A 27,756-nucleotide genomic window follows, 5' to 3' on the forward strand; every position below is an offset into this window, starting at 1 on the left:
ATTTTGTTTCTGGTGTCCTTCGACAGCTCTTTAGTCTTCACCATAGTGGAGTTTGGAGTGTGACTGAACTTGTTATCAGTAAAAAAGACACATGTCCACAACCTCAAACAGGTGCCATTGATACAGGTAATGAGTGCAGGACAGAGGAGCCTCTTAAAGAAGGTGGTACAGGTCTGTGAGAGCAAGAAATCTTGCTTGTTTGTAGGTAACCACCATAATTTGCAAATAAATTCTTTCCAAATCAGCCAATGTGATTGTCTGGATTTTTTTTCTCATTTTGTCTCTCACAGTTGAGGTCTACCTATGATGCCAATTACAGGCCTCTCATCTTTTTAAGTGGAAGAACTTGAACAATTGGTGGCTGACTAAATACTTTTTTGCCCCACTGTATATATTACACTCTTTTCACTTAAAAACCAGAGCATTGTCACTAATACATACATGTTTTCATCTGGATGATGTATAATTAACAGTAAACAAAATCAGAACCTAGTTCCTATTTATAGTGAGTTAGTAATGCTCTTGGAAAAAAAAAAGGCTCATCATTCTGCCATGCCTGAATCACAATAATGTCACTTGAAAGACTTCAATTGCATTTGGATTTCAAGACACAAAAAAGGAAATTAAGAAAAACTTACTGTGTAGGTGATCGCTGCCAACATTCCTATCAAGGTCAAGGAACTAATGGAAAATGACAAGGCATCCAAACCATCTGAAAAACAAAGTGTCATAAGAGGTGAAAACTTGTACATGAATCTAACAAAACAAATATGATTATTTCAAATGCAGATAGTGCTGTTTTGAATTAAAAGAGTAATTCATTTCTTTTCATCGTTTATTTGCACATGAATTCAAAGATTTCCGTTTTGCTGGGAAAAATACTTGGACATATATTGCATATGCATGGCCAATGAGTAAATATTACAATGCTATCCAAAGTCAATGGCAAACACATTCTATTGTGGTATTATATTTGTACACAGATGACAAAAGAATGCATTTGTTGTATTCAAATGCAAAAATGTATCTTCCCAAGCATCAGCAGTAGTTAAATCCGCAGAAGTTCATGGATATGTTGATGAAAGGGCTCCCTAGTTAACAAACTGCTCATTAAATAAATAAATAAGTAGAACATCAGCAAGCCAAAAATACTGACAGCTAAGCTAGAATTTTTTTGTCATTCACGCATTGAGATTTGCATCATGTGGTTTACAAAGCAACTCCAGTGCCTAAAGTTAACTAAATGGCAAATCCCAAAGATGACTTGATGAATAAGCTAACAAAAACATTTTCTAAACAGATTTTAAAAGTATAACATCCTCTGGGAGTGGAGCTTTCCCAGGTTATGATCATAAAACAGCAGTGCTTCTTCTAAGTAGCAAAAGCTAATGTGTTTATCAAGAATAAGGGCTTGTTTCCATTTCTGTGGTATTTTTAAATGTTTGCATGTGTTGTGTGGTGTTTGATGTTGGGCCATTGAAAGCCATAAACTGTATTTTCTAAAAAAGAAAAAAAAAAGCTGCAGACTACATTTGCACAACTGTGCAACCTACAGAAAAACATAGATGGAAACTGTAGGATTTAATGATGACTTTTTCTTGCCATGTGCAGTTTGGATTCTTGCCAAAAGAAAAAAAAAAAAGGAACAGTGAAAATGGGTACTTAGTAGTTAAAACTTGTGTGACCCTTTTAAAGCCAATTATCAACACTCAACTTCATTATTTTATAACAAAAATGGTAAAAATAGATGCTCGAGTAGCTACTTTAATAAAAAAAATGTTGATTTGAAAATATGTCTACTAAAGTCATATCAATGAAAGATGAATTAATGGATTTCAGTTGTAATGAATACAACCATAAGAGGATAGCATCAAACAGTATGACACCCTATGTAAGTCAATTCGTTAAAACATTGGTATCCACAGGTGTTAAACTATTGCTTGGGTGATGCCTGTTGTGTCAATCTCATGAATTCTATAAATTGAAGGCGTGAATAGGGCAGCTGCATCTCTTGCCTGCATATCTATCCAAATAACGAAGTTTAATAATAAATAAAGCATACGTAAAAGAAAAAGCTGCTAGTAGATAGGAAAGCATTCACAACAAGTATAATGGTAGAGTGAAAAGGAGCAAAAAATTTACAACTTACGGCTGCTACCAAGTTCTTGAAATAATATCTTGATTTTATCAAACTCTGTGATATTTTTATTTGAAGGAATATCCAGTGGAACAAACGCTCTAAAGAAAAAGCAAAGAACACAAAAAATTAAAGACAATGTTACCCCAACATTTCATATTCATGATATGTGTATGTTGTACCATGTGTTTGTGTTAACCAAAAAAAAAAAACAATTCTGTTCTCTTTGCACTGCTTCCTTTGTGTGAAATACCTGGTGACCCTGCCAGTCCCTTTGCTTTCCTATTTCAAACTTACCATGCTAGCTATAGAAGCACATCCAACCCAGCATGGTCAATTTTCTGGCTGTGCTGGGAGCTCCTGTCCTCCAATGATCAGACTTCTACTGACCCCCCCACCCCGCACAACCATCCACTGAGAAGATTAGTATGCTGCTGTTTCAACCTCCACCTCAGAAATTATGTGATCACAAAATTGAAAAAAAGAAAAAAAATGTATTTACAGGTGTACCTCGGTTTTCAAACACCTCGGTTAACGTAATTTTCGGTTTACGAATGAAAATCCATTGAAAATAATGCCTTGGTTTACAAATTTCCGCAATAAAAAGTGTATGTCGTTGCCGATTTTTAAATGCAATTGTTGGATTTTTTTTTTCCTTCACTGTAGCTCACAGAATTAGCTGTCACTTTCCCCAGAGTTAAAGGAAACTTTGTTTCTTTTAAGAAACTAAAAGGAAACATTGTTTCTTTTAACTTAGGAAATAAACTAAAAGGAAACTTTCTCTCTTTCTTTTAGCTGGGGAGAAAGTGACAGCTGAATCTCTGAGCTATAGTGAACAAAAAAAAGAGCGGTAATTACATTTAAAAACCCGGCACCATAATAAATAACAAAAAAAATGTTGTGGGGTCCCCTATCCCATCCATACCAAGCTCTTTGGGTCTGGTATGGATTTTGAGGGGACCGCCCATTGCAAAATTACCAAAAAAAAAGAAAAATGGAGTGGGGGTCCCCCCCAAAATCCATATCAGACCCTTATCTGAGCATGCAGCCTGGCAGGTCAGGAAAGGGGGGGGGGGAAGGAACGAGCGACCTGCCCCCCCCTTGAACCATACCAGGCCACATGCCCTCAACATGGGGGGGAGCTTTGGGGCAGGGAGGGCTCCCCCCCAAAGCAATGGGGACAAGGGCCTCTTCGCCACAACCATGGCCAATGTCAATTACGATGTCACTTGCCGCCATCGACCCGAAAAACGAATTAAAAGAAAAAAAAAAAAAGGCTCCGCTTCACGTGGCTCCCGGCCATCTGCCTGCTCCGGTGGTTTGACCGTTCTTAAATATGTAAGGGGCGGGGACATCACGCATGTGACCCCACCCTACGTGACATCAATGATATCACATGGGGCAGGGTCATTCGGGTGAAGTCCCCAGGTGGCCCCGCCCCTTACATAATTAAGAACTGTCAAAATACCGAAGCAGGCAGATGGGTGGGAGCCATTGTTGGAAGCGGAGTCTTTTTTTTAAATTCTTTTTTCGGGGCAGCGACGGACATCGTGATCAACGTTGGATCTACTGCGGAGAACATATATTTATTTATTTTTTACAGGTACTTATATAGCGCTGTCAATTTATGCAGCGCTTTACATATATATACAGTCAGGTCCATAAATATTGGGACATCAACACAATTCTAACATTTTTGGCTCTATATACCACCACAATGGATTTGAAATTAAACGAACAAGATGTGCTTTAACTGCAGACTGTCAGCTTTAATTTGAGGGTATTTACATCCAAATCAGGTGAACGGTGTAGGAATTACAATAGTTTGCATATGTGCCTCCCACTTGTTAAGGGACCAAAAGTAATGGGACAATTGGCTTCTCAGCTGTTCCATGGCCAGGTGTGTTATTCCCTCATTATCCCAATTACAATGAGCAGATAAAAGGTCTAGAATTAATTTCAAGTATGCTATTTGCATTTGGAATCTGTTGCTGTCAACTCTCAAGATAAGATCCAAAGAGCTGTCACTATCAGTGAAACAAGCCATCATTAGGCTGAAAAAACAAAACAAACCCATCAGAGAGATAGCAAAAACATTAGGCGTGGCCAAAACAACTATTTGGAACATTCTTAAAAAGAAGGAACGCACCGGTGAGCTCAGCAACACCAAAAGACCCGGAAGACCACGGAAAACAACTGTGGTGGATGACCGAAGAATTCTTTCCCTGGTGAAGAAAACACCCTTCACAACAGTTGGCCAGATCAAGAACACTCTCCAGGAGGTAGGTGTATGTGTGTCAAAGTCAACAATCAAGAGAAGACTTCACCAGAGTGAATACAGAGGGTTCACCACAAGATGTAAACCATTGGTGAGCCTCAAAAACAGGAAGGCCAGATTCGAGTTTGTCAAACTACATCTAAAAAAGCCTTCACAGTTCTGGAACAACATCCTATGGACAGATGAGACCAAGATCAACTTGTACCAGAGTGATGGGAAGAGAAGAGTATGGAGAAGGAAAGGAACTGCTCATGATCCTAAGCATACCACCTCATCAGTGAAGCATGGTGGTGGTAGTGTCATGGCGTGGGCATGTATGGCTGCCAATGGAACTGGTTCTCTTGTATTTATTGATGATGTGACTGCTGTCAAAAGCAGCAGGATGAATTCTGAAGTGTTTCGGGCAATATTATCTGCTCATATTCAGCCAAATGCTTCACAACTCATTGGACACCGCTTCACAGTGCAGATGGACAATGACCCAAAGCAGACTGCAAAAGCAACCAAAGAGTTTTTTAAGGGAAAGAAGTGGAATGTTATGCAATGGCCAAGTCAATCACCTGACCTGAATCCGATTGAGCATGCATTTCACTTGCTGAAGACAAAACTGAAGGGAAAATGCCCCAAGAACAAGCAGGAACTGAAGACAGTTGCAGTAGAGGCCTGGCAGAGCATCACCAGGGATGAAACCCAGCGTCTGGTGATGTCTATGCGTTCCAGACTTCAGGCTGTAATTGACTGCAAAGGATTTGCAACCAAGTATTAAAAAGTGAAAGTTTGATTTCTGATTATTATTCTGTCCCATTACTTTTGGTCCCTTAACAAGTGGGAGGCAGATATGCAAACTGTTGTAATTCCTACACCGTTCACCTGAATTTGATGTAAATACCCTCAAATTAAAGCTGACAGTCTGCAGTTAAAGCACATCTTGTTTGTTTCATTTCAAATTCATTGTGGTGGTGTATAGAGCCAAAAACGTTAGAATTGTGTCGATGTCCCAATATTTATGGACCTGACTGTATATATTGTATATTCACATCAGTCCCTAACCCTCAAGGGGCGTACAATCTAAGGTCCCTAATTCACATTCATACATACACATACTGGGGACAATTTAGACAGGAGCCAATTAACCTACCAGCATGTCTTTGGAGTGTGAGAGGAAACCGGTATACCCGGAGGAAACCCACGCAGTCACAGGAAGAACATGCAAACTCCAGGCAGGTGGTGCCGTGGTTAGGATTCGAACCGACGACCCTAGTACTGCCAGGCGGAAGTGCTAACCATTTAGCCACTGTGCTGCCCCGTACTGCTGTGCTGCGGAGAACATTCTTTTAGTTTTTTCTTTTAATAAAGGACTTGTCAAAGACCGTGTCCTGTCTTTTTTCACACTACACTTTTTGTTTTTTGTGAATGAGTAGTGGGACCATGTACCTCATACTCATTCACATAAGGGGAGGGCAGGATCTGGGGGCCCCCTTGTTAAAGGGGGCTTCCAGATTCCGATAAGCCCTCTGCCCGCAGACTCCCACAACCACCGGCCAGGGTTGTGGGGAAGAACCCCTTGTCCCCATCAACATAGGGACAAGGTGCTTTGGGGGTGATTCCCCCCCTGCCCTAAAGCATCCACCCATGTTGAGGGCATGTGGACTGGTATGGTTCAGGAGGGAGCCCTAAGGGATGGGAGGGGGGAAACCACGCCTTTTTTTAATTGCCGGCAATTCTTTTACATTCAGCTGTCAGGGGGGAACCCCGCAGACAGCTGAAACATTAACACATGGTTGTCACTTTCAAATACCGCATGACTTGATAAAATAACTCATGCGGTATTTTAGTAGCGTTTACTTTTTTCTGACCTCCGGAACGGATTGATTGGTTTCCAATGCATTCCTATGGGGAACGGCGCTTCGGTTTACAAATTTTTCGCTAAACGAAAAGTCCCGCAGAACTAATTAAATTCGTAAACCGAGGTATGCCTGTATATAGTTTCCCTTGTAGATATACAGTATATATATATATATATATATATATATACACACACACACATATATATATAACAATATACCTTTTGAAAATGTTTTTCTGGTTCAATAATTTTTATTCAATTAAGAACAACAACAATAAAAGCACTAGATCTGCCCACACAGGGGCTTTAGTTGACAGTTTAGGTAAATACAATCCTTACAAAGGTTCCAAAAAATAGGAAGCAACAACAGTGGTAAACCTAGTAGGCATAAACAAATGAGTAAAGAGGTTCAGGTAGGAACCACATAGATAGTAGTAACGTCAAACCTGGACAAGCAAACTTTTTAACAATAGCACAGTATGGCATATAAGCCCAAAAAATGAAAAAGGGGGGCAGGAACCCCGCAGGGAAAAAAGGGGAAGGAGGAAGAAAACAAGAAAGAATTAGGAGAGAAAAAGGAGGGTAAAGGGAATATAGACTCCGTATCTTCAAGGGAGTTGGTCACAGGCACTCAACGCTAGCTAGAGGAAGTGAAGAAAAGGAATACATTAGCCTAAGTTCCCAAATTTAAAGAAACTTGGCATGACCGTCTTTGAGGCTACTGGACATTTGTTCATTGCGCATCAAAGCAATCATGCGGTCTCTCACGCCCTAGAAAGGAACCATGTTTTTTTTTCCAAGACTGAGTAATCTTTTTAAAATATTTTTAAATAAAAAAAGAGTTTTTTTTGACAATTTTGCTAATTTTACAAGTCCATTAACAGCAGAAATTGTTGGTCTGCTCTCTTCACCATTCACATTTCCTACTAGGTACCAGGTGCTGAGAATCTTTGGCACTGCCGGAAAGCTACAAGGGCTCAGCTAAGTAACAGTGCCAACAATTTTCTGTTGCTCATGATGCCAATCTTGATTCCTTTGGATAATATGGAACATTCAAAATTAATTGATAAAATAGTAAAGCTGAGAGCTTCTGATCATTTCATCAGAATTGAGCTGAGCCACAAGGGCTAATGTTTTCCACAAAACAAAAACTTAATATGAAGATCTGGCTAACAATGCATTAACTCTACTAGAGAGATATGGACCAACAGCACTGTTCTGCGTACGATTATAAAATTGTCTAATTTTAAATAAATATATATGTTATGTTTAGGTCGCTATTAACTGATGTATGAATGACAAAGCTGTCAGGTCAAAGTCAGAAAATACAGCAAACCCTTCACTACGCTTCCACTAAAATGGTCTCTGCTACCCCCTCCAGCCATTAAATATTGCTGAGTATATGGTCTGTAGATAATATAAACGGCTTTCCACAGAGATGTTAGAGATGCATAAATTAGCATAATTCTTATTTTCTTTCCCCATTTCCACTGTGAGTCTGCCGCAATTGGCAACTATTGCAGTTGTTAGGATTGCTGGGGGAAATTAACAGGCTCAGGACTTTAGATTTCATATCGCTACAAGTACCAAAGCATTTGGATTGCAATATATTACCCTATACTTAAGACATGGTCATGCAAATGTACACTGCACTTGCAGCTTACTCAGAATTTCTTCTCTAACCGCATATATTTACAATTACATTCTCCAGCCAGCCTTCTGATATGTTGGTAGATGACTGATATATGCCATCTTAAAGCACATTCAAAGTGCTGACATCATTGCGATTGTGAAACAATTGTTTGTTATTGCAAAGATAGCTACAGTGTCCAGAGCCTCCCTATACCTTCTATTTACTGTAAAGGCTATGTCAAAATTGGCTAAAAATAAGCAGTTAGATTCTCAATTTGCTTTGATAACTTTCTGAAATTTTACATTACCTGTTGACTAACAGCTTTGTTAAAACACCATTTCTGACATAGATTAAAAAAGAATTGACCTTCATGTCATAGAAAGCCTGCCACCTCTGCATATAGACATAGATCATATGTGAGAGCTAGTTTAACCAGATTTCTCAGTACATGTAATAAGACATCATTATGAACTGATTCCTAATTGGAATCAATCAAACTATAAATTAGCAATCTCAAACATAAACTCAATCTGGGAAATAAAAAGCTCCCTGTGCCAGAAACCTGGTATAGGAAAATGTCATGAGTCGTGTGTGCCACATTAACAACCAGACCTGTTTCACAAGTCTATTTGTGCCACCCACGCCAATTTCTATTTCAGAGTGAAAGAGAGTGGCATGGATTCCACAACTAGCTAGCAAAGGGATTGTGACAGTTTTTGAAATAGAAAACCATTACAGATTAGACCTGGCATATGAGGTGCCAACTGTCTGCAGACAGCTCGCATGCTTCACCGTATTCCTTTCCTTGATGATATGCTGGCATGTTAACCCTGGCAAATGTGGGGTTAACAGTTCTCTTCCTCCCTTTTGGCTGAAAAGAAAGGGAGGGGGTGGACAGAAGGAGTCAGAGAAGATGCTTAAAACATCCTGCCCAGCACAGCATGAAAACAAAACTGATCACTCCTAACAAAAGGGGCTTACACATCCTTTGTCAAATAGGGTCACAATCCACATAGTTTTCTCAGTTTAGAAGAGTGGAGTAGGCTTTATGCCTGTGCCAATCTTTGTTAGTTTCACCTAATGTCTCTATATAGTTTCATGACCAGTCTTTAAAAAAAAAAAAAAAAAAACACATACAACACAAAACTAAAATACCAATCACTCCATACAATGTAAACATTTTCATATGCAGACTACCTACAACAATATTCTATAAGGCTAAAGCGAACCATAGTCATCATTCATTGCTCATGAAGATCTGGCTAACAATGCATTAACTCTACTGGAGAGATATGGACCAACAGCACTGTTCTGCGTATGATTATAAAATTGTCTACTTTTAAATAAATATATATGTTATGTTGAGGTCGCTATTAACGGATGTATGAATGACAAAGCTGGCAGGTCAAAGTCAGAAAATATAGCAAACCCTTCACTAGGCTTCCACTAAAATGGTATCTGCTACCCCCTCCAGCCATTAAATAGTGCTGATCCTGCCAAGCACAGCATGAAAACAGAACTGATCACTCCTAACAAAGGGGCTTACACATCCTTTGTCAACTAGGGTCACAATCCACATAGTTTTCTCAGTTTAGAAGAGTGGAGTAGGCTTTATGCCTGTGACAATCTTTGTTCATTTCTCCTAATGTCTCTATATCGTTTCATGACCAGTCTTAAAAAACAAAAAAAAACATACAACACAACTAAATACCAATCACTCCAATACAATATAAACATTTTCATACACAGACTACCTACAACAATCTTCTAGAAGGCTAAAGCAAACACTGTTGTGAACCATAGTCATCATTCATTGATCTTTGGATGGAAAAAACAATTTTAAAAAATGAAGCGTTAGGAAAGTTGAGAGGGAACAGCACATATAGCACACTCGTTCATGGATATAATATTATACATTTTACTAAAAACAGTAAAATAGCCTCTATTGCTGCTACATAGTTACAATATAAAACTATTCTTTATAAATGGTTTGTACTCTAACACACCATTATATATATTTTTTTAAAATTCAAAACACCAATACAGCATATGCTAACATGTGCCAATGAAAACTGCATATGATTACAACATAATGGGGTCACTTTACTAAATGTAAACAGTCTGTTTACTGTGCAAGGGAATTTTCCCTTAGCCTAATGAATGACACGAAGCTATGCGGATTTCCATCATTCAAAAAGCATTTGTGACTTGCCTGTAAAATACTTTTCTTGAAGGACACAAGATTGGTTAATTCTTAGACCAATTAGTTATACTCGACACTGGCAAAAAAAAACAAAAACAAAGCCAAAACCTTGCACAACCCCTCCCATTACCATCATGTCTTCAGTTTTGTAGCTAGCAGTATAGGAGTGGACATAGACACGGGGGGTGGGGGACCTATGTCCTGTGATGTACACATATTTTACAGTCAGGTCAATAGTCATTTTATATATTGCACATCACATGATTGCTTCATTCTTATGCCAATGGGACATCCAAAAGCAATCCCATGATGGGTGGGCAACACAAACAGCTAACAGGCCCAAAAGAAAAAACCCAAAAATGAAAAGAAAGGACCAAAACTCATTGTGTCACCTGAAGGTCTTTTCACACAAAGCCTGCATCTGCTGAAGCCTGCACATCCATCTATCCACCTTGGCAAACAAATGCACAGAAGATCTGGTGGCCACCTTACAGACCTGCAAAAGCAAAATCTTATGCTTGAAAGTCTAACAAGCAGTAAGGATTGTGGTAAATTATTGGACTGTGATTACACTGGAAAAAGGTGGAACATTCCCATTAAAGTCATAGGTCTTGGACTTGTGGTCCTATATTAAAGTGATTCTAAAGTAAAGATTAAAAATCATAATGAGAATAACACACATTATACTTACCTGCTGTGCAATGGTTTTGCTGGATCACTAGATTGAGGTGGGGCTCATGTAAGTATAAGGAAGGACTGCAGGGGAGCTTCTCCCAGCAGTTTTTTTTCCTTAAGGCATAGAATGCATTAAGGTAAAAAAAACTTTGAGCTTTTAGAAATCACTTTAAGTGTAAATATCTGTTGCTGAAGCGATTACGGTCATTGTATGTGTAAGTGGGAGCTTCACAAGAATTTCACTATTTTCTTTAGCAGGACAAGTAATTGCAACAAGGACAACCGCCTTATAAGGACAAGAATAGGAATAGCCTTGTTAGGTTCAAAAGGCAGTTTCTGGAGAATCAAAAAACAAGGATGAGGTCCCACTGGGGTTGATTTACTAAAACTGGAGGAGAGTGCAAAATCTGGTACAGCTATGGATGGTAGCCAATCAGCTTATAACTTTAGCTTGTTCAATTATGCTTTGATAAAAAAAAATCAACGACACTGAGTCAAAGAATAAGTATGGCAGTAGCATTATGAGTGTGCCCCTGTATGAAGTTGTCACCAAGGAATAAGAGGGCTGCCAAAGCAAACACCTGACCCTTAAATGGTACCTAAGGCCAATGACTGGACCTGACAGAGAGGTGCCAAACCTGGTGGGAAGTTGACTTTTTAGCTTTCAAGAGGGTAGGAATGAGTAAATCTGAAAGGCCCCGGACTTTCAGGCCCTGAGCTTCAACAGCCATGTTGTTAAAGCCAATGAAGCAGAATGGCACATGGGCCCTCGAGAAAGCGGTTCTAGGCAATATGGGAGAGCCCATGGAGAGCATGCCAGAAGCTTCACTAAATCCTAGGAACCCACGCACCTGGGACCTAAGACATAAGAATCACCAGACCGGTCAGATAAAGAAGCAGCCTTAGAAGATAGAAAAGTGTAGATTAGGCTGAATTGATCCCAGTCATCAGGACATTCACCACCAAGGCTCAAGGGTCCCTGGTCCTGGCTACAAATCTCTCTAGTTTGTTTCTGAACATGAAAGCTAGGAGGTCTACATTTAGGGTTTCCCCAACGAAGGCAGAGGGATTGAAGCACCTCCAGATCTACAGCCCATTCCCTGGGACTGATAAAATCCACCTGCCAGTTTTCCAAAAGCCCGGACTGTACAGCAGACAGGGCGAAATGTGGAGTTCTGCTCACTCCAGAATTAGATCAGCTTCTTTGGGAGCAGTGCAACTTCTGTTGTCGCTTTGAAGATTGATGTATATCACTGCCATGGCGTTGTCCAACTATACAGTGATGGGCATACCCTGAAGTTTGAAGGTCCAGTGCTGAAGAGATAGTCAAAATCACCCTGAACTCAAGAAAATTGATTGGGAGCAGAGGCTCCTCTGATGACCACGTCCCATAAACAAAGCGGAAACCCAAAACTCCACACCAGCCTAAAAGGCTGGTGGCCGTCAACAGAGCCACCCAGGTTAATTTGGAGAAAATTATTCCCAATTCCAGAATCAAGTAGGAAATCCACAAATCCAGGGCTTTTCTGGTCCTGCTGGTCAGACACATGGGTAAGTTCAGGGACAGAGCTTGTTTGTCCCATGCTGCCAGAAAAGTTGAGTCTGAAGTGAAACTGGACATACAGGACTGCCTGAAGGGGCCCTCGTTCATGGACCTTACCTCAGTGCTCATTTAGACAGAAACATGCCGTACACGTGTAAATCGCTGCAAAAGTGGACAATGCCCCCCCCCCCCCCCACCTGATGAAGTAGGGGTACAGTGCAAAAACGATGCTTTAAAAGGGAAATTCAAAAACTCTTGTTCTAATGGGTCCCTAAACACCAGAATACCTGCCACTGGACCATCTAGGTCTTGGCTTTTGTGAATTTATCCAGGATCCCCTGCAGGGACTGCCCACTTTTTATGGAAGCCCACATCCTTACATAGGAAAAGTTTTGGAACCTTTATAGACCCCAAACCTGTGCCCCAAGGTAAGGTAGACACCAGCAGCTGCAACTGTAAAAGTATTGCACTCCCAGTCAGGAAGGTCCTCAATAGCAGACCAATAGGCAGGAGAGCTAACAAAAGGCTAGTTACCCTCCTATTAGATTACCTCTTGGGCAGCAAACTGCTGTACCACCCTTCTGCTTTCTAATAAAATAAAGCACCTGCAATTTACATTACCAAATATTGCAACACAGGGCGCCACTCTTTCTGGCCTATCGGTTCTGAGAAACCAGAAACGATACAGCTTCTCAATATTTCATTAAAATACCAGCCCACAACATAATTGAACAATGCACATTGTAGACAATACATACAGGTATGGAGCACTAGTCCTGCTCCTCCTCCCCTCCTATTTCCTACTGTATATGAATTAAATTGGGCATCAAACATTTAGCAGCTCGTTTATTGTAACTGGCACTGACAAAACCTACTTATCAAGTTCACTCACCCCCATAGCATAGTGCTTCAACCACTCTCTCATGTCACAATTCAGGTGTCTAAACTCAGTATTGGATTTATTAAACACCAATAGTATAGAACTCCAACAGAAATTATGGCTTAAACCTAGCTTCCACTGTTATTATTTGGAGGTAATTAGCTTCTTGGCTTTTGTGAATTTATCCTGAGTTGCTTTTATGTTTTACAAGAATTTGTTTAATAAGATGCCAACATTTTAAAAACTATAAGGTAATGGTCTGCTAGGTTTTTAACCTTTAGCTTTTGAGGAGAAGTATTTTAAAACATTTCAAAGTTTATATCTTACAGTATGGGCATTCACTTGAATTATACCATGCACGCAAGGATAATACAAGGTCTAAAAAATCTGATATCTTTGTGAATGTAGAATAGAAATGTTTTTTAGTGTAAAAGTAAACACACTGTATTAAAAAAAAAAAAAAAAAACTTATTATTTAAAAAGGCTAAGTTCAACTTTAGCAAAAAAAAAAAAAAAAAAAAAAATGTATATATATGTATATATATATATATATATATATATATATATATATAATATATGAATGCATAATGGATTATTTTCATCTTACAACATGGCGTGGAGGAAGATTTAGTTTGACATAATGGCATTCTGGGCTGTTTATTTGCACTTTGACTTATTTTAAAATGCTTTGCATGTTTTAAAAATTGAGTATTGAGATATTATTAAAGTATTGAGATATTTAATTATTTTATGAGTTATGGATGTTTGTAAAAATGTTTACTGTGCATTGCACCAGCGATCAGTGGATCAAGGGTGCAGTTCCAGGCTCCTGCAGACACTCAGTACAGCTGTCTGCCTGTACCTCCATACAGACAAACAGTTACTGAACTACAAGAGAATCAATGAACTACAAGGGAGCTCCCAACACCCTTGCAGTTCATTGAGAACTACAAGACTTTTAGTTTCTTCATTCTCAGACTGTATAATGCTGCTATGTGGACATGGCCCCCTTAATGCCACTATTTTTAAAATGTGATAGCAGATGCAAGGAAAACGGACCCCCACCCACTGTCACATGAAAGGGTGAAGGGTGGTGCAGGGGACTGCACCAAATTAACATGTAACATGTTACGAATAGTGAAATTATCCTTTAAATACATCCTTTAACTGATTCCCCACTGCCCTATAGCAGAAATACTGGTAAAGGGCGCAGGGGTGCGCAAAATCACATATATCACTGCTGCAGTGCACCCACCACCATATTTACTTAACAGTTACTGTTCTCCAGTCACAAACACATTACCAATGCCACTGCAGAATAACAGGAGAGCCATCACTATCTTGCAGATCATTTGCCTATTTATGTGGTCAAAGCTTAGACACAGAAATGTACAACAAAAGAATTCCTCCCTATGCCATTCAATACCAGCACTCCCCCATTCCATTGCTATTGCTAATCTGACTGCCATGTGTGTATGTAGGATAGGGCCCAATATATCCAAATTATGTGGGAAAAATGCATTAACCAGGAGAGGGGAAGACAACATATTAACCAATTAGGTAGCAGTTCGTGTTTATATTTACTACTGCTATGCAGCTTTTCTAACAGTTTACACAGTGTATTTTGTGTCCAAAAGAGAATGTATTAAAACTACCACAAATGTAATAATAAAGTGCTAAAAAGTTGTGCAATCAATTTGTGTTGAATTACTGCACTATAGATTTAGAAGAGTTCAATATAAAATGTATGAATATGAAATACAACTATAGCTGAGTTATTGATCATTAGGCAATCCTTTTTGCCAAGTATGAATACAGTACTGCAAACGGTTAATAAGTGATTGGTTACTGAACATCACTGTCTGCATGAAATACTTACCCAACCAGGAGGAGACATGCACACACCAATATGAATCCACAAGTATACTTCAGAGCACTGTTTACTTGCTGTAAAAGGGAGAAATAAAATATATAATTCCAAGCCCATTTAAGTGCACAGTATAATTAAATTGTCAGTTTACAGCATGCAATTATTTGGAGACTTTAGTATTACTGTGACCTTACACTGTAATGATATTCTATTATTATACACAGAGTGAACATTTATACACATTCATATCTGAAAAGACAGAATACCAAAAGGTATTTACACAGAGTCCATATTTTATTTTTGTGGTCCAGGAACATATTGTGAACATATTGTGACAACAATCAAATCATAATACTAGTGACACTTCTTTAAAATGAGAAACTCTAAAGTGTATGCTTCAGGGTACCCTAATAGCCCAAGCATTGAAAAGGAAAGTTTGTCAACCATTTTCTTTTTAATTATTGACATAAAAAATCTTGAGAATGTTCCTGCAGCCTATCAAAAGTTATTTTGTCAAAAGGAAAAAAAAAATTTAAAATCAGTACTGCAGAAAAACATGGAGCAATCCCAAACATGGCATACAGAGAGCTTCCTTCAATCAATCTATGAACATGGAAATAAATGTAGCAGACTTCTAACTCATTTAATTCGTAAACAACAAATACACATGTATATTTGTTTTAACAACCCCTAACCAAAGTGCAGTACATGTCACCACTATTATAGCTTTGGTCTTCCACAAATATTGCAAGAACAATTATAATATTCTCACTCAAACTGCTGCCCCTCCCTAGACTGCCAGACCTTGATTCAATACTATTGGTCTTGTCCTGTGAACTGCACCTTTCTATTGTCATTTATAAATTGAGAGGGTGCCATTTTTGGTTTGCTGGATTTGGTACAGATACACTCTGGAGGTCTTCTGTATCTTTAACAAGAATAGGGCTACTTCCAATGCATGCCTACTCTCGCTTTATTAATTGATAATATATATGTCCCAGGCTGTGAGCCGAGAATGACTAAAGTTAGGGACCACAGTTAGCAGAGATGACTTAATGTGGCAGTGCGTTTCCACATATATTTGCAAATGTATTCAAACACAATTAGTTCGTATCCTAAAATGTTGAAAAAGTTTAGAATTTCTTTTTTGTACCGACTAGCTGGTGAATGTAAAGGACATTTTTTTTTCATACCAAGAGTTAACATTTATGTATTTCAAATGCGGCTAGATGGCTGGAGATATGGGTTGAGTGGTTTGAGAATATCTGCAAATTATGTTTCCTAAATCCCTTTGAATGAACAAGACAAACAATTTGACCAATTACTGTGCTTAAAAGCCTCTGATACTTCTTCAACCTTGGCCTCATTTCGCATTCAGGAAACCCTTGCATTTATCCTTGGCACTTCTCAGTTCCCTAATGTTTAATATTTCTCTGGAGGCTCAAGCTCTGCTCAATCATGTTTTTCCCACCTAAGCAGTTTACTATTAATTCAATTTTCTACATACAAATGTTACAGCATCCCTGTGATAAGCAACACACAAAAGCTGCAATTGCTCTTCAAAAATTGCTAGTTGCCCGGTTGTTTATTTGGCTTTAATACTTTCTGATTACTGACCCAAAAACTATTTTTGGTAATGCAGGGCACGTTTATTGCAAACCGTATTGTTTAGTTGCGCAATTTCTAATTTTATACAACAACCGTTTTCAAGCAATTTTGTGTTACCTGTATATTATTATAGTCTATTAACAGGACAATAAGTATAACACATACAGTTGTGCTCAAAAGATTGCATACCCTGGCAGAAATCGTGCAATTTTGGCAGTGATATTGAAAATATGACTGATCATACCATCTTTAAGGATATATGAAGCTATGCATTATCACATAGTTGTTTGGCTCCTTTTTAAATCATAACGGAAATCACCCAAATGGACCGGATCAAAAGTTTACATAACCTGGAATGTTTGGCCTTGGTACACACACAGGTTAACATAGCAATTAAAGGTTATTTTCCTACATCTATGGCTTTTTAAATTGCAATTAGTGTCTGTGTATAGTCAGTGAGTTTGTTAGCACACATGTGGATGCACTGTGCAAGCTAGATACTGAGCAATGGGGAGCAGAAAAGAACTGTCAAAAGACCTGCATAACAAGATAAATGGAACTTTAAAAGGTGGAAAAGGATATAAAATATATCCAAAGAATGGAATATGCCAGTCAATATTGGTCAATCACTTATTAAGAAGTGGAAAATTCAAGGATATCTTGATACCAAGCCAATATCAGGTAAACCAAGAAAGACTGCAGCCACAACTGCCAGAAGAATTGTTTGGGATACAAAGAAAAGCCCACAGGTATCCTCGGGAGAAATACAGGCTACTCTGGAAAAAGACTATGGTTGTTTCATGGTGCACAATATGACGATACTTGAACAGAAATGAGCTGCATGGTCGAGTTCGAGACACACCACACAGATTCTGACACTGTAATCTGGAGTGACGAGACCAAAATAGAGCTTCATAGCCACAACCATAAGCGCCCTTTGGAGAGTGGTCAACAAGGCCTATAGCGACAAGAATACCATCCACACTGCAAAGCAGGCTGCTGGCTCACTGATGTTTGGGGGGGGGGGGGGGGGGGGGTTGAGCGCTAAAGCACAGGGAATCTTGTGAAAATTAATAGCAAGATGAATGCAGCATGCACATGGGATGCTCTTGGACTTTCCAGCACAACAATGACCCTAAGCACAAGGCCAATTTGCAGTGGTTACAGCAGAAAAAGGTGAAGGTTCTGGAGTGGCCATCACAGTCTCTTGACCTTAATGTCATCGAGCCACTATTGGGAGATTTCAAACCTGCTGTTCATGCAAAACGACCAAAGAATTTGCATGGCCTGGAGGCATTTTGCCAAGACAAATGGGCTATACCACCTGCAAGAATTCAGGATCTCATTGACCATTATTACAAAAGACTGCACGCTGTCATTGATGCTAAAGGGGGCAATACACTGTAATAAGAACGAAGGGTATGCAGACATTTTAACAGGGGTCAAATCATTTGTTTACTTGTTGACCTGTTTTGTTTTAGGATTGTGCCATTTTATTATGACCTACAATTGAACATGAATCCCATGAGAAATAAAATAAATGTATTTTACCTGCTCACTCATGTTTTCCTTAAGGCTTCATGCATACAGGATGTTTTTACTGCCACATGTAGGGGCTCAAGGCATTTTTTTTTCCTGCTTCCAAACGCCCCTCCATGTTAGCCTATGTGCTTTTAGCAGCGTTTAGTGGCAGGAAAAATAACCCATTGCCAGTGCATCCAGAAGCACCAATGTTCTAGCAGAAAATAACACGTTTACGCTAGGTGCGTTTAGCCCTTGATCATTAATTCATTTCAATGGCCAGAATAAATTATTCTGGCGAATGAAAATTAACACCCAAGTGATTGATGCCTGTAAATGCGCATAAATGCTTTAGACACTTTTGCATTGCGTTAGACACTTTAAGAATAGACAGGCACTTTTTCAGCAAAAACGCTGCTGCCAGAAGGAAAAACTTCTTGGAGAGATTTTAAAATATCCTGTGTGCATGAAGCAGGAGGGTCCATGCACACTGGCTTAAAGAAAAAAAAAATGCTGCTCCTAGAGGCCCCAATCTCCCCAGGTTCATCCATCCCATGCTTGAAACTCACTCTTAAACGTGCATTGTATGAGGTTTGGCATTGTTTACACATTTGTCATAGCGTTAGCAAGAGTGTCATGGCAGGAGGGAGGGGTTCCTTGTGACCCCATGAAATTTTGTGAAATTGGACGATAAAAACCCCCTGGGAAGGCAATAGCGATGGGACAGCTAAGAGGCCATGCTACCCGTGCCGTGCAAAACCAACCACAAAAAAATAAATAAAAAAGTGATTTTTTTTTTTTGCAAAATAAAGTAACCCAGTGGAGAAGTTTTATGCGAGAAAGATGGGTTTTGCACTCAAAGCCAAACGAGGAGCCTGCAGACAGTCAGGGCCCCAATAAAGAAAATTGCTGTTGAGGCAGAGACTTGCTGGGGCAAACATCCAGGATCTGTCTAGCCTTTTTAGACAGATATACTAACCAGACTGGGCTGGGAAAGCTGAGAAACTGAAGAGATGGGGACTTGACTTTGCACTGTGGCTGTAATAACCTGAAACAACCCCTTCAGAGGTAAATCTTTTTAAAAATTGTATCTGCAATGATGAATAAATATGTGCAAGAAGCATGCTAAAACTTACCAGCAATAAAAGTCTAAGAACACACCTGCCAGCCTTTTTTGAGCTAAATATGCCAATACCATGTACCGGCACCTCTTGGCACTGGTCCTGCACTGCACATTTCCTACTCAGCAGGAGCTACTAAGCATCCTATTGGTTAGTTAGCAGCTCCAGGACTTGGTGGGAGGAGCAAGCTCCCCAGTCGTTCTCATGCGCTCCCCAGTCCGGCATAAAGTTTAAAGCAAAGAGACAAGAATGGCAGTACCCAAATTTCCCCCAGAGTGAGTCCCAGCCTGATCCATTTCACAAGTCCCAACCTTTGGCATATCGTGCTCTAAATCCCTCTTTCCCCTGTTGAGCACTAGTTTAATTTGCAATTATTTCAGAATAGACCTCCTCCAGTTAAAATTTGGTCTGCATGTGGTGTATTTATTTAAGACTCAGGCATTTCACTTCCACAGAGAAAGTTCTGTAGTAGCATAGAGTGTGAGGATTTACCCTAAAAAAGCAGGAAACAGCCATCCAAAATACACATCACAGGCTTTCTGCTGACCACCCCATTCTAAGATAAAGTGGTTGTGAAGGCTGAAGGTTATAGAATGCATGAAGGTAAAAAACCTTCTGTGTACAGCAGCTCCCCCAGCCCCCTCAATACTTACCTGAGCCCCATCACGATCCAGCGGTGTGAACGACAGCCTTGGCTATCCCGAGTCTCTTATACTTATATATCACAACACTTAAACTTATAATATCCCAGAAAAGTGATCTACCTTCACCCTTGAAGGCTGGTTAAACAAAATATATGTGACTTTTCTATGAGCAAATACATCAAATCAAAAGATAAAACAAAAACTAATATAAATTTTTTTTTATAAAATTATATATAAAAAAAAAATATATATATTAATTATATATAAAAAAATTTATGTCCAAAAATCCCACCGTGTCCAAAAAAAATAAAATGATAAATAAAATTTCAAAAAGTCCCAAAAAATAATCCTCACAAGTGTAATACAAACACTCAAACTTTTTCTTCTTCTTTTGTCACCAAAACCTTCTTAATACCCGCAACACTTGATATTCGTGCACCTCAAAAAAAGGAAAACTCGACATAGTGTCATACCTTAAATAATGTAAAACACACGTGCCACTCGCTGTGCAGCATGCAAAATACAATAGATGTGTATACTCTAACCCAGTGTCAAAACACATACAATTAAGTGAAATGACAATAAGAGTGAAAACACATTCACATAAGATATGCCATGCAATGTGTGAAAAACCACTCCACAGATAACACTGCCAGTGTATCACACCACACCCAAAAAAATATATATATAAAGTGATAACCAAACCACCACTCTCCAACTCTAATATGGATGGGTAATTACCCTATAGCAGAGACAGCAGGGCAGATTAACCACTCTGGGTTACAATCTCCTCTCATTAATTTCCTCCAACGATTATGATTTCCTCCTCCACTTTCCTCCAGAAAACCAGTCACCATATAAAAAGTATTCTTCTTTATTAAAACTCACATAAATTTTGTGGTAACAGCTCCTCCTCACAAGCAGTATGGACATGGACAGGTTCAGGGAAACATAAACCGCATGTTCCCACTTCCAAGATGGCCGCGATCGCACTTCCGGTCAACGTCGATGCGTATGACACGTGACGTCATACGCATCGACGTTGACCGGAAGTGCGATCGCGGCCATCTTGGAAGTGGGAACATGCGGTTTATGTTTCCCTGAACCTGTCCATGTCCATACTGCTTGTGAGGAGGAGCTGTTACCACAAAATTTATGTGAGTTTTAATAAAGAAGAATACTTTTTATATGGTGACTGGTTTTCTGGAGGAAAGTGGAGGAGGAAATCATAATCGTTGGAGGAAATTAATGAGAGGAGATTGTAACCCAGAGTGGTTAATCTGCCCTGCTGTCTCTGCTATAGGGTAATTACCCATCCATATTAGAGTTGGAGAGTGGTGGTTTGGTTATCACTTTATATATATATTTTTTTGGGTGTGGTGTGATACACTGGCAGTGTTATCTGTGGAGTGGTTTTTCACACATTGCATGGCATATCTTATGTGAATGTGTTTTCACTCTTATTGTCATTTCACTTAATTGTATGTGTTTTGACACTGGGTTAGAGTATACACATCTATTGTATTTTGCATGCTGCACAGCGAGTGGCACGTGTGTTTTACATTATTTAAGGTATGACACTATGTCGAGTTTTCCTTTTTTTGAGGTGCACGAATATCAAGTGTTGCGGGTATTAAGAAGGTTTTGGTGACAAAAGAAGAAGAAAAAGTTTGAGTGTTTGTATTACACTTGTGAGGATTATTTTTTGGGACTTTTTGAAATTTTATTTATCATTTTATTTTTTTTGGACACGGTGGGATTTTTGGACATAAATTTTTTTATATATAATTAATATTTTTTTTTTTTTTATATATATAATTTTATAAAAAAAATTTTATATTAGTTTTTGTTTTATCTTTTGATTTGATGTATTTGCTCATAGAAAAGTCACATATATATTGTTTATCCCGAGTCTCTGCCTCCCTATTGGCTGAGACAGCAATCACAGCCAGTTAGCCAATGAGGAGAGAGAGAGAGAGAGAGAGAGAGAGAGTTGGCGAGGCCAAGCTGCAGCTCCGAGTGTGAATGGACACATGGCGCAGTGGGTGCCCCCATAGCAGAGCCCGGAGAGCCTGCGGGGGAGCCTAGAAGAGGATCTAGGCTGCTGTGTGCAAAACCACTACAAAGAGCAGGTAAGTATATACATATTTGTTATTTTACAAAAAAAATTAACCTTTAAAATCGCTTTAAGCCCAGTAGAAATACTAGGGAAGCAACAGGGCCATATATATTTTATTGTTTCCAACTGTCCCTCACTTAAAGGGAGAGGCCCAGGTTATTAAACTAAGCTAATGAAAATTTTTCCTACCTGGAAATATCTAGGTATTCAGGCTTCCTTCTGTGCTGGAATGCATATGGACTAAGTACCTGCAGCTCACGGTACTGGTCCAATGGTACATGCTTATATGACAGCATAACACAATCAATTTAGTAGATCCAAACTAACATTGTGTTTAATAAGAATCACACTCTGCCAAGCAAGAACAGGTATGGTTAGCTGTTGGTTAGATTTCAAAGACGAAGGGCTTGACACTGTCAAATGTCCCGTTTGCACCCCTAGCAACCACCAGCCTTTTTTTTTTTTTTTTTTTAAACTACCTGAAAACAGTTTTTGCTTGCTCATTTGCTGAAGAACATATTACACTAACATCTGTATGGACAGCACAATTAAACTTACTAGTTCTGTCTTTTCTACTTCATGCGTTGTTGCTTTGCAAGATGACTTAGGAGTTGTGGTCGTGTCAGTAATGGGCTATGCAACCTTTTGCAGTTTTTCTTTTTTGTGCTATAAATAAAAGAAGACTGGCAATTTTGAAAAAAAAAAAAAATTTTTTTTTGTTTTCTGCTATAAAATATATCCAACGGAAAAACAAATTAAAAAAATCTAATTTCTTCATAATTTTTGGTCAATATGTACTCTGCTACAAATTTTTGGTAAAAAAAAAATCCCAATAAGCGTAAATTGATTGGTTTGCACAAAAGTTATAGCATCTACAAACTATGGGATATAAACTGGAATTTTTAAAAATACATATTATTAATGGCGGCAATCATTGACTTATAGCGGGACTGCAAAATTGCGGCAGACATTTTTACATTAACTGACACTTTGTGGGAACCAGTGACATGAATATAGTGGTCAGTGCTAAAAATATGCACCGACACTGTACTAGTGACACTGGCTGGGACGGGTTAAAGATCTAGGGCATTCAAAGAGTTAACTGCGTGCCCAGCTATGTGTTTTGTGTACAGCGTTAGGTGCTTTTTACTAAAGGAAGTGATGGATTTTATTCACTCTGCAGGGACACAAGATCTATCACTTCTTCCCCCCCATCCCCCGTCAGAACAGAGCTCTGCCTTGTTTACAAAAGCTCCATTCTGTGTCTCTTCCCAACGATCTGCAGGTGCCAGCCGACATGCACTGCCCAGCACCGGCAGATCAGTTTCTGCTGCGAATAATCATATAAAAAGATGAACACAGAGGGGCACCAGACTAAGTGCAGTATGAGACAATTCCAATTATTAAAATCAAGCAAATTGGAAACTCACTATAGAGCAGATAGACAGGGCATGTAAAACCATTTCTGGAAGGTCCCCAGGGTGATCTGGCTGATGTTCCGTGGTTTGCTTCATCCGAGTCCAAATGGGAGCAGCAGCAAGTGGCCGAACGCCGCTGGAAGTGATGACACCAAGGAGACGTCACACCGTAAAGGGGGACGTGTTTTGAAGCTTCCGCTTCTTCGTCAGACCTGATTGCCTTAGCATGGAGGATGAACATATAAGAGTTTTATTTTAATAAACGTTATTAAATTCGTTATAAACAAATTGTCTCATACTGCACTTAGTCTGGCGCCCCTCTGTGTTCTCTTTTTAGACAGCTATCAGAGCTTCAGCTTCACTCTGGAGGGTGCTGCCACTGGTTCCTACATATAGTTCATATCATGGACATTTGATGGACTTATTATGGACTCTTTTGTTCAATTCATTTTAATTTATGGTTGTATTTTTGTATGGTTCTTGGCAATATCCGCTTCTTTAGCGCCTATCCCCCCCCCCCTTTTTCTTTCTTGCTTTGAATAAGCACAGCTGAAGTGGCCTGCCAGCAGTGTGCTTGCATGCCCCCTAGGTGGAAGTTCAGAACCACAAATATATATGTGATTTTGCACAGGAAAGCCACTCTGTAGCAGTATATTTGTTATAGAGTGGCCTTTAAGCGAGTAATTAAACAATTTGACACAACGTGCCACTGGGCTCACCGCTTTGCCACACTCTTCCATACTGCATTCCTAACTTTTTAAATTTTGTTAAGTTGCAGACTGATACTACAGTTGTTTAAATTATTTTTTTTCTCAATAATCTACACTCAGTACCCTAAAATGACAAAGTGAAAACAGAATTTTAGAAATGTATGCAAATGTATGAAAAACAAAAAACTGAAATCTCACATTGGCATAAATATTCAGATCCTTTGCAACAACACTTGAAATTTAGCCCAGGTACCTCCCATTTCTCTTGATCACTGTTGAGATGTTTTTACATCTTGATTGGAGTCCACCTGTGGTAAATTGATTAAACATTGTTGGGAAATACACACTCTGTATCACAGCAAAAGCCATGAGATCAAAAGGAACTGCCTGCAGAGCTCAGAGACAGAGTACCGAAAGGCACAGATCTGGGGAAGGCTAAAATAAAAATTCTGCTGCACAGACAGTTCTCAACAGCACATTGGCCTCCATAATTCTCAAATGGCAGAAGTATGGCACAACCAGGACTCTTCCAAGAGGGCTCAGCCAAACTGAGAAATCGGGGGAGAAGGGCCTTAGTAAGAGAGGTGAACAAGAACCTGATGGTCACTCTAAGCTCCAGGAATCCTAAGTGGAGAAGTCACAAAGTTTCAGAAGGACCACCATTACAGCAGCCCTCTAACGATCTGAGCTTTATGGCAGAGTGGCTAGACGGAGGCCTATCCTTAGTGCAATACACATAAAAGCCTGCTTGGAATTTGCAAAAAAGCACCTGAGGAACTCGCAGACTGTGAGAAACAAAATCGGTCTGATGGCACCAAGATTGAACTATTTGGCCTCAATTCAGAATGTTATGTCTGGAGAAAACCAGGTAGAGTTCATCACCTGCCCAATATCATCCAACAGTAAAGCATGGTGGTGGCAACATCACGCTGTGGGGGTGTTTTTCAGCAGCAGGGACTGGGACACTGGTAAGGGCTGAGTGAAAGCTGAATGGAGCAAAGTGCAGATATATCCTCAATGAAAACTTGTTCCCCAATACTCAGGAGTTCAGACTAGGTAGTGACAGCTCTTTGGATCTCATCTTGAGAGTTGACAGCAACAGATTCCAAATAGCAAACTTGAAATGAACTCTGGACCTTTTATCTGCTCATTGTAATTGGGATAATGAGGGAATAACACACACCTGGCCATGGAACAGCTGAGAAGCCAATTGTCCAATTACTTTTGGTCCCTTAACAAGTGGGAGGCACATATGCAAACTGTTGTAATTCCTACACCGTTCACCTGATTTGGATGTAAATACCCTCAAATTAAAGCTGACAGTCTGCAGTTAAAACACATCCCGTTCGTTTCATTTAAAATCCATTGTGGTGGTGTATAGAGCCAAAAATGTGAGAATTGTGTCGATGTCCCAATATTTATCGACCTGACATACATATACATATATATATACACACATATACATACATATATACACACACACACACACACACATATACACACACACATATATATATATATATATATATATATATATATATATATATACACATATACATATACATATACACACACACACACACACACACACACAGTTGTGTTCAAAATAATAGCAGTCAGACATCACTAACCTGATCAATCACTGTTTTTGGTAGACATGATATTTCTACATGGCAAATAATTTACTAGCAGGTGTAGTAGAGTAATAGAAGTCCAACAGACCCAACAGTCATGACATGCATGCTGCTGATTCTGTGTAATTGAATCACTAATTGAAAGGGGCATGTTCAAAATAATAGCAGTGTGGAGTTCTATTAGTGAGGTCATTCATTCTTTGAAAAACAGGTGGCAATTATTGCCCTTATTTAAGGAAAGAAGGCAGCAAATGTTGTACATGCTGGTTACAGTGCATTTCTCTCTGAAATTCTGAGGAAAATGGGTCGTTCCAGACATTGTTCAGAAGAACAGCGTACCTTGATTAAAAAGTTGATTGGAGAGGGGAAAACATATAAAAAAGTGCAGAAAATGATAGGCTGCTCAGCTAAAATGATCGCAAATGCTTTAAAATGGCAACCAAAACCTGAAAGATGTGGAAGAAAGCAAAAAACTACCATTCGAATGGATAGAAAAATAGCCAAAATGGCAAGGACTCAGCCAACAAACAGCTCCAGGAAGATCAAAGAAGGTCTAAAGCTACCTGTGAGTACTGTTACAATTAGAAGACGGCTATGTGAAGCCAAGCTATCTGCAAGAAGCCCCCGCAAAGTCCCACTGTTGAAAAAAAGACATGTGCTGAAGAGGTTACAATTTGCCAAAGAGCACATTGGCTGGCCTAAAGAGAAATGGTGCAACATTTTGTGGACTGATGAAAGTAAGATTGTTTTTTTGGGTCTAGTGGCCGGAGACAGTTTGTCAGACGACCCCCAAACACTGAATTCAAGCCACAGTACACTGTGAAGACAGTGAAGCATGGTTGCGCAAGCATCATGATATGGGGATGTTTCTCATACTACAGTGTTGGGCCTATTTATCGCATACCAGGGATCATGGATCAGTTTGAATACATCAGCATAAGGCAGCATGACCTCCTCAAGTATTCTTAAGAGGAAATGCCCTTGAAATGGGTGTTCCAACAAGACAACGACCCCAAACACACCAGTAAACGTGCAACATCTTGGTTCCAGACCACCAAGATTGATGTTATGGAGTGGCCAGCCCAATCCCCGGATCTTAATCCAATAGAAAACTTGTGGGGTGACATCAAAAATGCAGTTTCTGACACAAAACCAAGAAATAGAGAAGAACTGTGGAATGTAGTCCAATCATCCTGGGCTGGAATGCCTGTTCACAGGTGCCAGACGTTGGTTGACTCCATGCAACACAGATATAGAGCAGTTCTCAGAAACAGTGCTTATACAACTAAATATTCATTAAGTGATTCAAAGAAAAGAAAAATCTTCAAACATTTTTCAGTTTATATAGTGAATGTTTGAGTTTTTAAAGAGGAACAACACAAATTTGATATATTTTTCTTCATGTTTTGATTTGGAATTGAATTTGTACTGTTCCCAATGCATTTGTGTGTATAGAAATAAAAGCTATTAGAAGGATTTTGAGCTTTACTCACTTTTTTCAACACACTGCTATTATTTTGAACACAACTGTGTGTGTGTATATATATATTTTTTTTTTATTGTGACAGTGCGAGGCTCTGTCACTGTGGAAATGGGTTTGAGAAGGACACCGGACTCTCAAACAGTCACTTTGAGAAGCTCCAGCAAATGTTTTTCTAGCAAAGTAAGCTATGTTTTAAGCTTTCCTTGGATTTGGTAAGTCTGGATCGGGGCTGTAAGCTTGAAAGCTCCAAAGAGTATTGGATGCGACAGAGTCTTCAGTCTTGTGTCCGGGTTTTTCAGAAGTTCTGCAGGGTGTATGTGTGTGTGTCCAGGTGCACACACACGTTATAAGGCAGATCTGAGCATAACTCACAAGTGGTGGAGGTGGAATAGCAGTTGCTATTGCTACAAGCCTGAAGACAGAGCCCTGTCAG

General features: G+C 39.3%; 1 protein-coding gene across 1 annotated transcript in view; it reads right to left on the reverse strand.

Moving 5' to 3' along the window:
• The window catches only part of LMBRD1 (LMBR1 domain containing 1), a 270,616-nt gene that overhangs the window by 149,023 nt on the left and 93,837 nt on the right, over positions 1 to 27,756 (reverse strand). Inside the window, exons 5-7 of the mRNA XM_089681325.1 lie at positions 15,075 to 15,142; positions 2,150 to 2,238; positions 639 to 712 (exon numbers count right to left, since the gene is read on the reverse strand). Coding sequence (XP_089537451.1) covers positions 639 to 712; positions 2,150 to 2,238; positions 15,075 to 15,142 — 231 coding nt within the window. The remainder of the gene's footprint in view (positions 1 to 638; positions 713 to 2,149; positions 2,239 to 15,074; positions 15,143 to 27,756) is intronic.

Source organism: Staurois parvus, unplaced genomic scaffold (genome assembly GCF_062004578.1).
Source record: "Staurois parvus isolate SC_StPar_1 unplaced genomic scaffold, SC_StPar_1.0 ptg000264l, whole genome shotgun sequence".
In the NCBI taxonomy this organism is placed as follows: Eukaryota; Metazoa; Chordata; class Amphibia; order Anura; family Ranidae; genus Staurois; species Staurois parvus.